This window comes from Neofelis nebulosa, chromosome 8 (genome assembly GCF_028018385.1).
Source record: "Neofelis nebulosa isolate mNeoNeb1 chromosome 8, mNeoNeb1.pri, whole genome shotgun sequence".
NCBI lineage: Eukaryota > Metazoa > Chordata > Mammalia > Carnivora > Felidae > Neofelis > Neofelis nebulosa.
Genome location: NC_080789.1, coordinates 64,453,181 through 64,467,824, shown reverse-complemented (window position 1 = coordinate 64,467,824; position 14,644 = coordinate 64,453,181). Strand labels below are relative to the sequence as shown.

The following is a 14,644-nucleotide window of genomic DNA, read 5'->3' as shown; positions in this document are numbered from 1 at the left end:
CCCCTCTTTGCCCCTCCCCTGCTCACACTCTGTCTCTCTCCTCTCTGTTTCTCAAAAATAAACATTAAAAAAGAGAAAAGGACGGCATTTGTTGGGGTGAGTACTAGGTATTACAGTTTAAGTGATGAAATCATTAAATTCTCCTGAAACCATTATTACACTATATGTTAACTAACTGGGATTTATTTATTTTATCTTATCTTATTTTATTTATTATTTTATTTTATTTTATTTTATTTTATTTTAATGTTTACTTGTTTTTGAGAGAGAGAGAGACACACAGAGCACAAGCAGAGAGGGGCAGAGAGAGAAGGAGACAGAATCTGAAGCAGGCTCCAAGCTCTGAGCTGTCAACACAGAGACCGATGCAGGGATTGAACTCACGAACTGTGAGATCATGACCCGAGCTGCAGTTGGATGTGGCTAAGCCAACCAGGTACCCATTAACTTGGATTTAAATAAAAATTTTAAAAAATTATACAAAACTTGTGGAAAAAGTGTTTAATCACCAAGAAATGCACATTAAAACAATAATAAAATACCTTATTTTACTTAAAAAAAAAAAAAAAAAAGAAACCCATCTTTAAGGCCTACTGAGAAGCTGATAATCAGGTTCTCAAACATCAGGTTCCCCAAAGTCCTGTTTCCTGAGAGGCTTGTGGGAACTCCTGTGGGGGTGATGAGGAGCTTAGACGAAGAGCCAGTGCTGGTGGGGGTCACTGGGATTGCAGGAGGCCATGGCTGGCTTTTTGTTCTCAGATGTCAAGCAGGTACCAGATCCTGAGTTCCTGATTAACTGGTCCTAAAAGATGACACAGTAAAGGGTCAGCCTGGGCCTCAGATCTCTAACGGTGCTACTAGGCGGGGAATTAGACAGGGGGCAATAAATAAAAAGCAAGGGAAATGCAGCAAGGCCCAAAGAGGAAGTTTCCAAATTTCTTTCTTTGGATGCCAGATACCCTGACGGGATGCATTCCTGAGTTTCCACCTGTAGCCAGTGTCAATTCCCCGCTGCTGGCTTCAGCCTGAGCGGCTGGACTAGAGGAAGGCAGGACCGTGGGGCTAATACTTTCGAGAACCCCTCCTCTGGACGGCCAGGCTCAGAGCCCTGAGCCGCTGCTGCATACCCCCACTTTCTGCCTTTGATCATATTTTGACTCTTCCCTTCCAGGCAGGCCCAAAATTAGGTTCCTTTTCCCCTAAGCCAAGGCCTGAAGATTGGGGTAGGGTGGGGTATGGAGGCTCACTGGCGGTGCTAGTCTGGGACCAGTATTGTAGAGATGACTTTCAGTACCCTGAGGCAGTGTGGTGTACTAGAAAGAACCTGTGCTTTTAAGCCAGAAGGATCTTGGTCCGAATCCCAGGCCAGCCATTTACTAGTGATGGGGCTCGGGCCAGTCACAAACTTGCTGAGCTCCAGCTGGCTCATCTAGACACGTGGGTGGGGGCACCACCCACTTGGGAAGAGGGTCTGCAAGATTACCCACACCCAGTGTATGTACCGGCACACGGAGGCCAGGCGGGAACCATACGTGACTTCACCTTCATCTAGTTGGGTTCGGCCTAAAAATACTGGAGCCACGACAGAGATGGCCATGGACCACAACTCCTAACCCCAGCTCTCTATCAGCCGGAACTAAGACTTCACCGGACGCTACCTGGGCCCTGAGGACCCTGCCTGTGACCGAGCCCGCTTTCTCCACACTCCCTCCGTCGTTTCGATCCACCACACGGCATCTCAGGCACAAGGTGCAGAAAACGAGGAGGGGGTGGGGGCAGTCGCGGCCTCAGATTCTAGATTCTGAGCCTCCCGGGGCTGCTGACTCACCTGGGTCAATTCCCACTCCTCATCCTTGGGGACTTGGCTGTTTTGGCCAGTGAAGTGACAGCTCCGCAGGCCCAGAGTGCCGGCACTGGCGTGCAGACACAGCTGCTTCGCGATGTTATGGCGCAGGTCCCTCTGGGTTGTGTACTCAAAGTACTAGGAGTCAAGACAAGGGGAGGCGGAGAGTTTGCCCACTACCTTCCGGGGCCAACCGCCCTAAGATTCCAGCCAGAGATGGCCTTTGAGGGAAGAGAGTGACTGAGTGCCAAGACTGCCGCGATCCCCGCGCCACCTTTGGGTCTCTTACCGTATCGAGGCTTTACCGGAATAATCGTGGCTTAAGATTTTTTCTTTACAATCATTAAAAACTGAACTCCATTTTACATGCGATCTGTGAGATCGTGGGCTTGATATGCTAGTTCCTTGGTTTAAAATTAAAAAAAAAAAAATGCTCGCCAACGTACCACCTCAAATCATCACGCAGGCCAGCGGTACAGGAAATGGCTTATAATGATTTTGTTTGGATTGCGTATGTTGGCAGCCTGTTCCGTGTCCCTTGCCTTGCTTTGGCTCCGTGTCAGGTGCCTCTTACTTACCAAACACTGAGGGACTGGGGGTGGGGGAGGACTGAGGACTAGTTATTGCTCAGGGAAGCTCTGGGCACTGGAAAGCACGGGGTACACTCCCAGGATGCCAGGTTATTGTGACATGTCGGTAGATGGTTGTTTTGGGGTCGCTGCTGGGTGACAGTATCAGAGCGGTAGCTTCTGGGCAGGGGAGGCTTTGAAGCAGAGTGCGGGGGAGAGCAAGTGCTCAGAAAGTTTCCACAGTTCCTCTCAAACTTCGCTCGGTAGCTGGCACCCTCCAGAAGGCCTTCCTGATTGACAATCGTCCCCTCCCACTCCCTCTCTAGCACCTACCACTGATGCCCAGTGCTCCTCAGATGTCCCTGCTTCATCCTTCAGACCTTGTCTGCCTGTATCATATATTCCCCCTTGGACTGGGAGCTTTCTGAGGGCAGGGGTGGTATCTCCTCCTTTCCCTGGATCTCCCCGACCCCAGTCCTCCGGAAAGGATGATTCTGAGCGGAGAAAGGGGTCTGTGAAAAGAGGAGTTGTTCAAGAAGCAGGCTTCTCTGGGGCCTGCCTGGTAAGGTGCGGTTGCGTACCTGGTTGCCACCAAGGCCGTGGCAGGTGTACATGATGAGGGGTTTCCCCCCATGGTTGTTCTCACCCACATCCAGGCACTGATCGACGCCAAGGTTCCTGATCTGCAGAATGGTGAGGACAGAGGGGAACGAGGATAACACAGTTAGGAATTTTCTGGTGTGCGGTGTGGGGCTCAACTGGAATAAATGTGCAGGGCTGGATTTCCCCTCTGTGATTTTCCTCCTCTGCTCATCAACCCAGATGCCAGGAGTTCATAGCGAAGTGAGGTGCTTCACCTAAAGGCTGGGCACAGTCAGGCTGGGCAAGCTCCTGGGCTGCCAGGTCCCTGGAAGAAGCCCCTCAGCACGTGCGAATTTCCTTATGAGCAATGGTTCTCAAAGTGGGATCCCCAGACTGTCAGTGCCACCTGAGGACTTGTTAGAAACGGAAACTCGGGGCGCCTGGGTGGCTCAGTCGGTTAAGCGTCCGACTTCGGCTCAGGTCATGATCTCGCGGTTCGTGAGTTCAAGCCCCGCGTCAGGCTCTGTGCTGACAGCTCAGAGCCTGGAGCCTGTTTCAGATTCTGTGTCTCCCTCTCTCTCTCTGACCCTCCCCCATTCATGCTCTGTCTCTCTGTCTCAAAAATAAATAAACGTTAAAAAAAAAAAAAAAAAAAAAAGAAAAGAAACGGAAACTCTCAGGCCCCATACCAGTCCTACTGAATCAGCATTCTGTGTGTGTGTGTGTTTGTGGGGGGGGGGGGGGGGACAGAGGGAGAGAGAGAGAGAGACTGAGGGAGAGAATCCCAAACAGGCTTCGTGCTCAGCATGGAGCCCGATGTGGGGCTCGATCCCGCAACCCTGGGATCACAGCATGAGCCAAAATCAAGAGTTGGATGCTCAACTGACTAAGCCACACAGATGTCCCAGCAATCTGTGTTGTAACATGCCTTCCAGGTGATTCTGATGCAGGTGAATGTTTGAGAACCACTGCTTATGGGCTGTTTCCCCCTTGCAAGGTTTGAGCTATCTCTAGAAGCCCCAAAGTGGCCTTCCAGTACTCCTTTGGATAAAGGAGTGTTGAGAATAAAAATCAATTCTTGTTTGCCATCCGTCTGTGGGGTAAGTGGTCTTGGACCACTCCCGGGGCTTCTGTGATGATGGGTGGGCAAGCTGGTTTTTAAGACTTACAGCTCCGTAGAAGGTGGGCTTAAGGTCGGGAACAAACATCTCTGGGTAGATGTTGTGCAGGAACCAGGAAAAGTTGCGACAATGTAGTCGTTCCTTCAGCTGCAGTCGTTCCGAAATGTCACCGAAGGATTTCTGTCAACCGAGCCAGCCCCCAAAGGGTGAGTACCACCAGCCTTGACCTTCTTGTATGGTTGAAGTAGGCAAGAGTTTCTGGGGCCACTTTCTCCCAGAATGGGTCTCCTGCTCATCCCTGCTCAGATCCTGTTGGGGCTACTGGCTTAGCCCCACATCTAAACCCAAGCTCCCTGTCTTGGCTTTCGGATGCCCACCCATAGCTCCCTTCCTCCTGCATCTCCTGACTTTCCTATCAGTTTTCTCCCAGACCTCAATTCCAAGCCTCTCAGAGCAAAGCCCTTCTTAAAATGCCAAGACTCTAGGCGGGACCAACAAAAGCTCCTCCCATTCACTAGCCTTCAAAATCTGGCCTCTCTGGGCTCTAGCTCACAGGGTCTGAGGGGTAAAGGGAGGCACCAGATGGTAGCGATGGGTGGGCCTCCACCACTCAGCCCTTGACTATGGTCTGGGATTCTGCATTTCTCTTCACCCAAACACGTCCCGAGCACCATTTCCTCTCACCTCTTGGGCCATCTTTGCTGCCTGCAGATTTCTCCGATAGAAGATCTCCTTGTAGCTATCCATCCAGACCTCAGCCAGGCGCACTTGGTTGCGAGCAATGACACCGATGCCCTTGGGGAAGGTGTGAGGGCTCTTGGTGCGGAACACGTGGCCTACCACAGAGCAGGGGATGATCTCCATTTGGCCCCCACACTGCCACACCTGCCACAAGAGGACACAAGATCGGGCCTTCAGGGGAGTAGTGGGTCACTGTCCCCTCCCCCAAGTAGCTCTGTTCTATTCCCAGGGTACTAGGGTCCCAGGTCTAAGAACTCAGGGCAATGTTGCTCTCTCTCCTAAGGCGGGGGGGGGGGGGGGGGGGGGGAAGAACATTGACCAGGATTCTTCCCTAGGCCGTGACTATGCAATTCCTAGCTCTAGTGTTAGTTCAACTCCGATTTAAGCAAATGGATATTTGTGGGGTCCTGAGGGTTGTCAGGGCCCACTTTAGAGAAAGGACAGTCGCCTGACTTTGTGTCTGAATACCTCCTCTAAGCTCTAGGCACTTGGCGTGTTGACCTGGGAATGCTGAGTTTATCCGCTCACCCAGGTGTTACTGAAAACTCAAGCTCCCTCAAACCAAGAGGCTTGTGACCCATCAGAGCCCTGGTGCATCAATCATAGCAAGGGTAGTCAACTCCCGGGTGCGCTGTGGTAGTCGCCCGGACTTCTAGCACATTAGCTGCCTAGGGAAGAGACTGAACAGAGATCTGAGGCTCATGGATGAACCTGCAATCAGAATCTTCTGATTCTGGTGACTGACCTGGCGACCCTTCTCTATGCCAGTGGGCTGGTTTAAGACATCCCTCCCACCCGTGTCCTCTCTTTTTTAGGTTTTAGATTAGTAAGCATGTTGTTATTCGTTTTAGTATAGCAGCGACAGAGTTCCATGCCCACAGTCACAGTCACACAGGCATCAATGATGTGATTAATCTGTGCAGGCACGGCGAGAGGTGACTTCATGAACGAGCTCATCTACTTGCTAATTACCTCTCCCCCGGTGCGGGGATCTGTGTGGATTTCACGGAGAGGAAATTCTTTCCTCCTAACCTAGTCCTGAGTTGCCTTATTCCTGGAATCACTCAGAGTTCTGGGGTCCACGAGAGTTTGGGCCATCACCTTCAGTAACACAGAGCTTGCTGAGCAGAGGGTAGGAAACTTCCAAGGCTACCAGGGCCTGTGCCCTCTAACCTGGAAAGGGAAACCCGACTTTTCCTGAGAAAGGACAGCGACTGCTGACTGCCCTGTTCCACCTCCATGCTCACACTTTTCCCACAGACCTCACAAAAGATGTCTCCAGTCCCCAGGTGTCCAGGTCCTTTACCACTAGTAGCCCTTCTCTCTGAGGAGGTCTGCCCAGTAATTTGGCCCACGTTGTCCAATCTGATTGCCACGGACGGGGGTGGGGGAACCGAGGAAAGGGGACGGACACCAGGACAGGAAACAGCCACCCTTCTAAGTCCACCTCCAGATGTGATATCCCCGAGGCTGCCGCTGCCTGAGAGACAGGGCCTCAGGCTGTCCCCCCGGGGACACCGTGGCTCCCCCATGAAGCCCTCTTCACTCTCACCCGGAAGGACATTTCCACGTTCTCCCCTCCCCAGATCTCCATCTGATTATCATAGGTACCGATGTGCTCAAAGTAGGACTTGGAGATGGAGAAGAGGCCGCCAGCAAACGTCGGGGATCTGGGGAGACAGAGGGAGAAGCATCTTTTGGCGGGGACGACGCGTAGAAGCCTGGGGCGGAAAGCTGAGGACCCGGTGTTAGCTAAAGCCCGGCCACTCCCCGCCTCCTTTCTTCCTTCCTGGGATATGCAGCCCCTCTTCCATGGACTCATTCCTTCAGCAAATATTTACAGAGCTCTGTTGTGTTCTCTCCACCTTCTGGGACCAGGTCAAGGAGAGATGTGATTATCATCACTCCTTCTGAAAGGCACTGATGCGTTCGTTCAAGGTAGGATCTATTAAGCACCGGCCACCAGGGCCCAAGTGCACGTTAGTCACGCAGCCTAGAAAGCTCTGTCTGAGAGCTCAGTCTAGAAGCAGACGGCAGAAGCACCATTGTCTGCTTTGGGGCAGCAAAGTTCCTAGAGCACAGTAGTAACTCCGTTATCAGAAGCTGGGTGAAATGGTCTTTGGAAATAGGATTCAAACCATGAATGAACGAATATGACCTGGATGGACCCCCTCCTGTTTCAGAATCCCCGGTCCTTTCTAGGGATTAGAAAGGCGTGCTAGTAGGGCCTAGTCCTTCCGCACCAGAAATTTTAGCTTTCGGGAAAGCTGCCGGCTGCTTTGAACAAAGGAAACCGGTAACAGGTGCTCCTGGAAACAGAGTAGGAAGTGAGGTGAAATTAAGCTCAATTTGGACTAACGAGAGCATTTGGAGGTTCCAAGGAGCTTCTGGCTTTCAGACAAAAGCAGGGAGGTACAGATCCACTGTAGGGGAAATTGGTAGAAACGTCCCATTTCTAGAATTCAGATACCACGTTGCTCATAAGACAGGCGGGGCCAAGAGTTGAAGGCAGGGTCGGAGCCTGAGGAAGACAAGGGCAGGAGTCTATATATAATCACTAGCTGTTGGCATCTGCACCCTGGCCAGCCTGGCTTGGATAGGGCTTTGCTGCCCTCAGTGGGTGGCTCCATGTGCTACAATCAAGCAGAAAGATCCTAAAACCTTCTCTATCCACCTAGAACCTATCAAGGTGCTTTATATGCAGCAGGGGCTCAGTCAGTGCTCACTGGACTGATTGGTCAAGGAGCCTGACCTTAGTGTTACCCTATGGATGCTCTTGCCACCCTGAAGTAGGAGTTGGCTCCCAGAGCCACTTTCTGGAAGGACTTTCAATCAGGAGTCATGCTCAGGCAGGCCTTCTGTCACTGCTTCTGACCTCTCCCAGACATCCTAAGCCATCCCAAGTAAGGCCCGGAAAGCCTCAGAAAGCCCTGGGACTCAGGTGAGCACTTCGGAGCTAACCTACTTCTTCTTGAGGGTCTCCCTCAATTTATTTATTAAAATAAAATAAACTTGTGGTCTCTAGCAACACAACCAGCAGTCCGGAGAGGGAAGGACAGGAGGTGAATGAGGGGCAGACCCAGCTGGGCATTAAACAGAGGGTAAACTTTTAAGCATCCACCCTATAGCTCAGGGGTGGGCAAACTATGGCCTATGGGCCAGAGCTGGCCTGGCTTCACAAGGCTCTGGGCAAAGAAAGGTTTCTACATTTTTAAATGGCTGTTAAACGAAAGCAAACGAACAACAACAAAAAACCCCCAAACCAACAGAGAGTAACGTGCAACAGACTGCATGTAGCTGGAAGGTCCTAAACTATACGCTATCTAGCCCTTTACCAAGAAAGTTCAGGACAACTGTACCCAACTGCAGAACACTTGTCCATTTTCTTTAAATACGTTTTCAGTCTTTTCAAAGGTAGTGACCTACAAGGGCTATTCAACAGTGACCTCTACCCACCGTCTCTCAGCACCTCTGCAGGCGCCAGTCACAGCCTTCCACATGTGGGGAGGAATAAACAGAGGACCTACAGAAAGCCTTCGGTCAGCGCCTGGCACACACTAAGTGGTGAGGAAGAGCAAGCAGCTACGGTGTGAGGCAGCGCGCGGTGTTGCAGTTAGCAGCATGGGCTTCGGGTCAGGCCGGCCCCAATGGCTTTCCTATTCCACCAACTGCTAGCTGCCTAATCTGAGGCTGATTGCTCATCACTAGGAGCCTGTACAACAGCCCGTACCCACCTCAGAGGGGGTGAGGATTAAGGAAAATATGTCAAGTGCTTCCTAGAGTGCCTGATAAATGTGGACGTAAGACGGTCCAGGTCCCCCAGGGCCGGCGTGGGGCTCAGCAGGCCATGGTCCTTACTTGATGGGGTAGGTCTCATCTTTGCGCCTCTGCTTCTCATGTGCGGGCAGAGCCTCCCAGCCAAAGGTCAGACTCCAGTCAAAGTTGCCACGGCTGTGGACCCTGCCCCTCGGGACGGGCTTGGAGAACTCGAAAGTGTTTAGGTCGATGGTGACGATGTCTGGGCTCACCACCACTGTCTCGTCCTCAGCAATGCGAGCCAGGAGGGGCTCCAGCCAGCCATGGAAGCACTCGCCTGCAAGCCGGGACCGGGAGACAGCAGTCAGGGTCACACCCAGCCACGCCCAGGCCCCACGCCCGCAGGGAGACTCGGGAGGACGAGAGAACCTTCCACACACTCCCTAGTGTTAGAGAAACATAGGCAAGCTCCACAGCTATAGGAAGCGGAGAGAGGTCTTCCGAGACCCTCCTCTCCGGCCCCCGCCCCCAACCAAAAGGCGAAGGTAACTCTGAAGAGAAGGATGGAGGGCTGGCGGGGAGTAACATGGTCAACTCAAACGATCCAAAGCACAGGGAAGGCCCCAGATGGGTGACTTCAGGGTTTCTAACTATCCACTGTGTGGATTTCAGAAGGGGGTGTCTCCTGTCCCAGAGGGACCGCACCCCAAGCTCCAGCTCCACTTGTGGAATAATAATCCCTTTCACTTGTCTGGCCCTTTGAGATCTTCAGGGAACTGCATAGATTACTTTATTTGGACTTTGGAATAGTAAATCTGTTGGTGAGTAAGGTCGACATCCTCGTTCCCACTTTACAGATGAGGAAACTGAGGCGGTTAGTGACAGAGTCAGAAGGCAAGCCCAGGTGTCCTGACTCCCAGTCTAGAGCTTTCCCTAATACATATCACCACTTCTAAGGAACAATTTCTTTCCAGACAATGACGGGGAGGTGTTTGGGTTTGGGGCAATGGGGGGGGACCTTTTTGTCCCCATGTGGCCCTGCGGGAAAGCTCCACACAAACCGCTTCCCAGGGGTGACGGGAGGCCTGAGGGGCTGAGCTCAGAATGAGGTACAGAGCAAGCAAGGGAGGGAGAGAGGAGTCTGGGGCTCCAGAGCACAATGCCGGCAATTGTGGGGTCACCGTTGTTTTAAGGCCATGGGTGCCTGCTGATTAAACATCCTTGGGATTGGGACGAGAAGAGGGCACGAGAAGCCGAAGTGAATCCCAAGCCACCTCCAGTCCCAGAACGGCAGGGGCCTCGGGGATGCCCCGGCCCTGGCTCCTCGGTCCACCAGGGGGCGGGGGAGGGGAGCAGACACTCCCCCACCCCCACCCCCTACCAGGTCCCCCCATACTCACAGTGGGCGTCCAGGAAGGTGAGCACCTCCGCCTGCGCCACGCTGGCGCCCAGCAGTCGGGCAGTGATCAAGCCCTTCCGCTCCTCCTGCCGCACCACCCTCACGATCTGCAGCTTCTTTACGTACTGCTCCAGTTGTTCCTTCAAGTACTCTGGAAGGGACGGGGGCATCGGTGCCAGCTCACTGCCGTGTGGCAAACCTAACCCCCCTGTGAGCGCCAAGCCAGGCGCTTTCGGGCCCCCAGCAGGCCTGAACCCCTATCGACCTAAGCAATTCCACGGGCGCCGAGGATGGGAGGGGGTGGAAGGAGGAAGTCCCGCGTGTGGCCAAGCAAACCCTGCCACCCCGAGCCCACCATGCGAGGAGACTGGCCGTGCCGTGCCGATCCTGTGCCTGTTGACCTAGGAACCTTCCCTAACCTCTGAGACGGGGCCTCCGAGCTGTGTTTCTTTGGTCTCAAATCACGTTTAAACTTCTGACAGAGGCTCCCAGCTGCCCCTTGGTCTCTGCATCCTCTGGGTCACCCTCTCTGGGAACCGTGATTCCGGCCTCCTTTCCACACCTGGAGGTTGTGGCAGTCATGTCTCGGTATCTAGGACTCCCCGTCTCCCAGGCTCCTCTGAGTGAGCCGACAGGTAGAGCACACACCAATGTTGATTTCTGGCTTGCTGGATCAGCAGCCAGAATCGTACTCGAATCCTCCCTATTACCTGCTCTGCATGGAGGAATCTTTAAGAAGATGAAAGGACACTGAGCCGCTTTTCGATCCAATTTAAAAACCAGGTACCAAGGGCCGGCCCTGTGCTGGGCACAATGGTGAGCCTGTTGCCCAGGGAAGTGGCGATTACAGGGCAGGTAATCAGTGACCTGCCGGAGGTAGTGCAGGACTGGGGGGAGCCTGCAGCAGATGCAATCATCCTGGATTTGGGGAGAGGTGGGGAAGGCTCTCTGAAGGGAGGGAGGGACGGCTCTGCTGAGATCTCCAGTTCCTTCTGAGTGCGGGCTTACTTCACGACCCTGTTATCCATTCGGAAATCCTCAGGGCTTTAAAAGTAGCTCTATTCTGAAACAATCCATCCTGAAACCTATTCCAGGTCCTCCTTATGTCTTATTAACTGCTACACTGCAGCGGCCTACAGTTTCAGAAGAGGAGGTTGAAGGCAGACGTGACAGATGAGTGTGTCCTTTCTGTTTTGGGCTGTGGGATCAGCCCAGGGCTTAGGCCTTGCTTTACATGCAGTGTTATACAAATTGTGGGGCCCCAAGTCAATTTTGGGGGTGTGTGATTGATATCTCTCTCTCTCTCTCTCACACACACACGCGCGCTATGCCCCAATACCTGAGCGCCTACTATGTGCCAGTCATTGAACTAGGTGCTTGCACGTTGACTTTCTTACTTAATCTTTTCTACGAAGATTAAAATGTTCTGAAAGATGGAGTACTGTCCCTGATGTTTATAAGTCAAAATTAGCCTCATTCGGCAGCTCGGGTCTAGCACTCACTCAGCAAACACATGCTAACACACTGCCCAGGTGTCAGACATTATCCAGGGCAAAGTCGGGCCTGGTGCGGCTCTTGCCCTCAAGGGGCTCCTAGACTCATCATCTAACCATAGCCCCAAGGGTCGGCTCTAACAGGAAGGAGGAGGGAGGAACCCCAACCAGGAGCCTCACCTTCTCAGCATGGCTGATGTTTCCCCTTAGGGCTTAACTGTGCTCAGAGGAAGTTCATGGTGGTGGAGATAACCCAAGGACAAAACATCACAGGAAGTGGGTTTTGTGGTAAGAGACTGCAAAGTGCTGAGCTGTGAACCCCACGGGGTGCTGAGCTCTACAAAGCCCTGCGCCCACGCCTTCCTTCCAGTCTCAGGTGGCTAGGCTGGACCTGGGGAGTCTGAGCATCACCCTCAGGCCCTTCTAGGGGTGGGAGACAACTCCCCTCCTTCCTGGCATACCCTTGGACCCACTGGACACATGCCCCAGAGAGGAGTATAGCAGAGCTCAAGGTGGAGACGCAGCTGAGCCCATCCATACTCTCTTACGTCCCCTAGACGTTATCCTCCTAATTCAGGTTCAAAACCACACCACCCCAACCCAGCTCCGTTCCTCATGGCTGGAGTCTATGAGACCCCTGTGACCTCTAACACACCTGCCTGACTCAGTCCCATGGTTTGAAATACCATCTCTCTGCAGATGGCTCCTAGGTCTTTTTCTCCTGGCCCTGGCATCTTCACTTGGGTGTCTAACAGAACCACAAACCTAACACGCCCAAAATGAAACTCCAGATTTCCTCCCCTCTCTAGTCTCCCCACGTCAGCATGTGGTAGCGGCATCTCTCCAGCTGCTTCAACCTAGGAGTCATGCTGGACTCTTCCCTCCTCTCACCCACCACAATCAGTGCATCAGCCAGTGCTGCCAGTTCTTTCTCTCCACCCCCACGGTCACCCCAGCAATGATGTCTTAGCTGGTCTCCTGGCCTCTGCTCTACACCACTCTTTCCAGTCATTCTTGACATGACAGCCGCAGTGAGCAGCAGAGTTATGTCTTCAAACTATAAATCAGATCATCGCACTGCTGGGGCTTAAAATTGCACTTAAAGGGGTGCCTGGCTGGCTCAGTTGGTGAAGTGTGCAACTCCTGATCTTGGGGTTGTGAGTCTGAGCCCCATGTCGGGTGTAGTGCTTACTTAAGAAAAAAAAAATGCACTTAAAAACAAATCTGAACAGTATGGGGGCTCCTCAAAAAATTAAACACAGAATTACACAAGATCTAGCAAAGGGTGGATGAATCAATAAACAAATGTGGTATATACAAGCAATGAAACATTCAGCCTTTAAAAGGAAGGAAATTCTACCATAATCAATTGAGATTTACCCCAGGGATGCAAGGATGGTTCAATATATGCAAGTCAATCAACAAGATACACCACATTAACAAAAAGATGGTTAAAAATCATACAGTCATCTCAATAGATTCAGAAAAAACACTTGACAACATTTAATGTCTACTCATGATAAAAATTCTCAACTAAGTCAGTAGAGAGGGAATATACCCCAGCACGATAAAGACAATACATGACAAACAGACAGCTGACATTACACTCAATGATGAAAAGCTAAAAGCTTTTCCCCTAAGATCAGGAATAAGACAAGGGCACTCTCACCACTTTTACTGCACACAGTACTGGGAATCCTAGCTGCAGCAATTAGACAAGAAAAAGAAATACAAGACATCTAGATTGGGAAGGAAGAAATAAATCTGTCACTGTTTGCAGACATGATATTGCATATAGAAAACCCTAAAGATTTCACCAAAAATCTATCAGAACTGATAAGGGAATTCAGTAAAATTGTGGCACACAGAATCAATAAACAGAAATCTGTTCTGTTTCTATACACTAATAATGAAATAGCAGAAAGGAAAATCGAGAAGACAACCCCATTTAACACTGCAACAAAAAGAACAAAATATCTAGGAATAAATTTAACAAAAGAGGTGAAAGACGTGTATTCTGGAAACCATCAGACATTGTTGAAAGAAATCAAAGATGACACAAATAAATGGAAAGATCTACCATGCTTATGGGTTGGAAGAACTAATACTGTTAAAATGTCCCTACTACCCAATGCAATCTTCATTAAAATACCAAAAGCATTTTTTTCACAGAACTAGGACATATAATTCTAAAATCTGCATGGGACCGCAAAAGATCTCAAATAGCCAAACCAATATTGAAAAGAATAACAAAGATAGAGGTACCACAATTCTAGATTTCAAACTATACTGCAAGCGATTGTGTTCAAAGCACAAAAACAGACACATAGATCAATGAAACTGAACACAGAGCCCAGAAATAAACCCATGCTTATATGGTAAATCTGTGACAAAGGAGGCAAAAATATACAGTGCAAATCAAATAGTCTCTTCAATAAATGGTGTTGGGAAAGCTGGACAGCTACATGCAAGAGAATGAAACTGGATCGCTTTCTTACACGGTACACAAAAATAAAATCAAAATGGATTAAAGACCTAAATGTGAGACCTGAAACTATAAAACTCCTAAAAAAAAGACACAGACAGTAATCTTTTGGACATCAACTTTAGCAATATTTTTCTGGATATGTCTCCCCAAGCAAGGGGAACAAAAGCAAAAATAAACAAGTGGGGCTACATGAAACTACAAAGCTTTTGCACAGAGAAGGAAACCATCAACAAAATGAAAAGGCAACCCACCGAAAGGGAGGAGATATTTGCAAATGATATATCCAATAAGGAGCTAATATCCAAAATATATAAAGAACTCCTATACCTCAACACCAAAAAACCAAATAATCTGATTGATTAAAAGTGGGCAGAGGACCTGAATAGACATTTTTTCCAAAGACAGATGGCCAACAGACATATGAAAAGATACTTAACATCGCTACTCATCAGGGAAATGCAAATCAAAACCACAATGAGATATCACCTCACACCAGTCAAAATGGCTAGTATTAAGAAGACAAGAAGTAAGTGTTGGTGAGGATGTGGAGAAAAGGGAGCCCTTAAACACTGTTGGTGGGAATGTGCACTGGTGTAGCCACTATGGAAAACAGTCTGGAGATTCTTCAAAGAACTAAAAATACAAGTACCAA

General features: G+C 50.5%; 1 protein-coding gene across 5 annotated transcripts in view; it reads right to left on the bottom strand.

Moving 5' to 3' along the window:
• Window positions 1-533: 533 nt before the first annotated feature.
• Window positions 534-14,644, bottom strand: part of GALNT6 (polypeptide N-acetylgalactosaminyltransferase 6) — a 35,829-nt gene continuing 21,718 nt past the window's right edge. For all 5 annotated transcript variants that reach the window (XM_058742749.1, XM_058742753.1, XM_058742750.1 and 2 more), the window contains exons 5-12: window positions 10,013-10,162; window positions 8,715-8,949; window positions 6,409-6,526; window positions 4,800-5,000; window positions 4,164-4,295; window positions 2,994-3,095; window positions 1,829-1,981; window positions 534-802 (exon numbers count right to left, since the gene is read on the bottom strand). In XM_058742749.1, coding sequence (XP_058598732.1) covers window positions 689-802; window positions 1,829-1,981; window positions 2,994-3,095; window positions 4,164-4,295; window positions 4,800-5,000; window positions 6,409-6,526; window positions 8,715-8,949; window positions 10,013-10,162 — 1,205 coding nt within the window. In that variant the 3' untranslated portion in view covers window positions 534-688. The remainder of the gene's footprint in view (window positions 803-1,828; window positions 1,982-2,993; window positions 3,096-4,163; window positions 4,296-4,799; window positions 5,001-6,408; window positions 6,527-8,714; window positions 8,950-10,012; window positions 10,163-14,644) is intronic.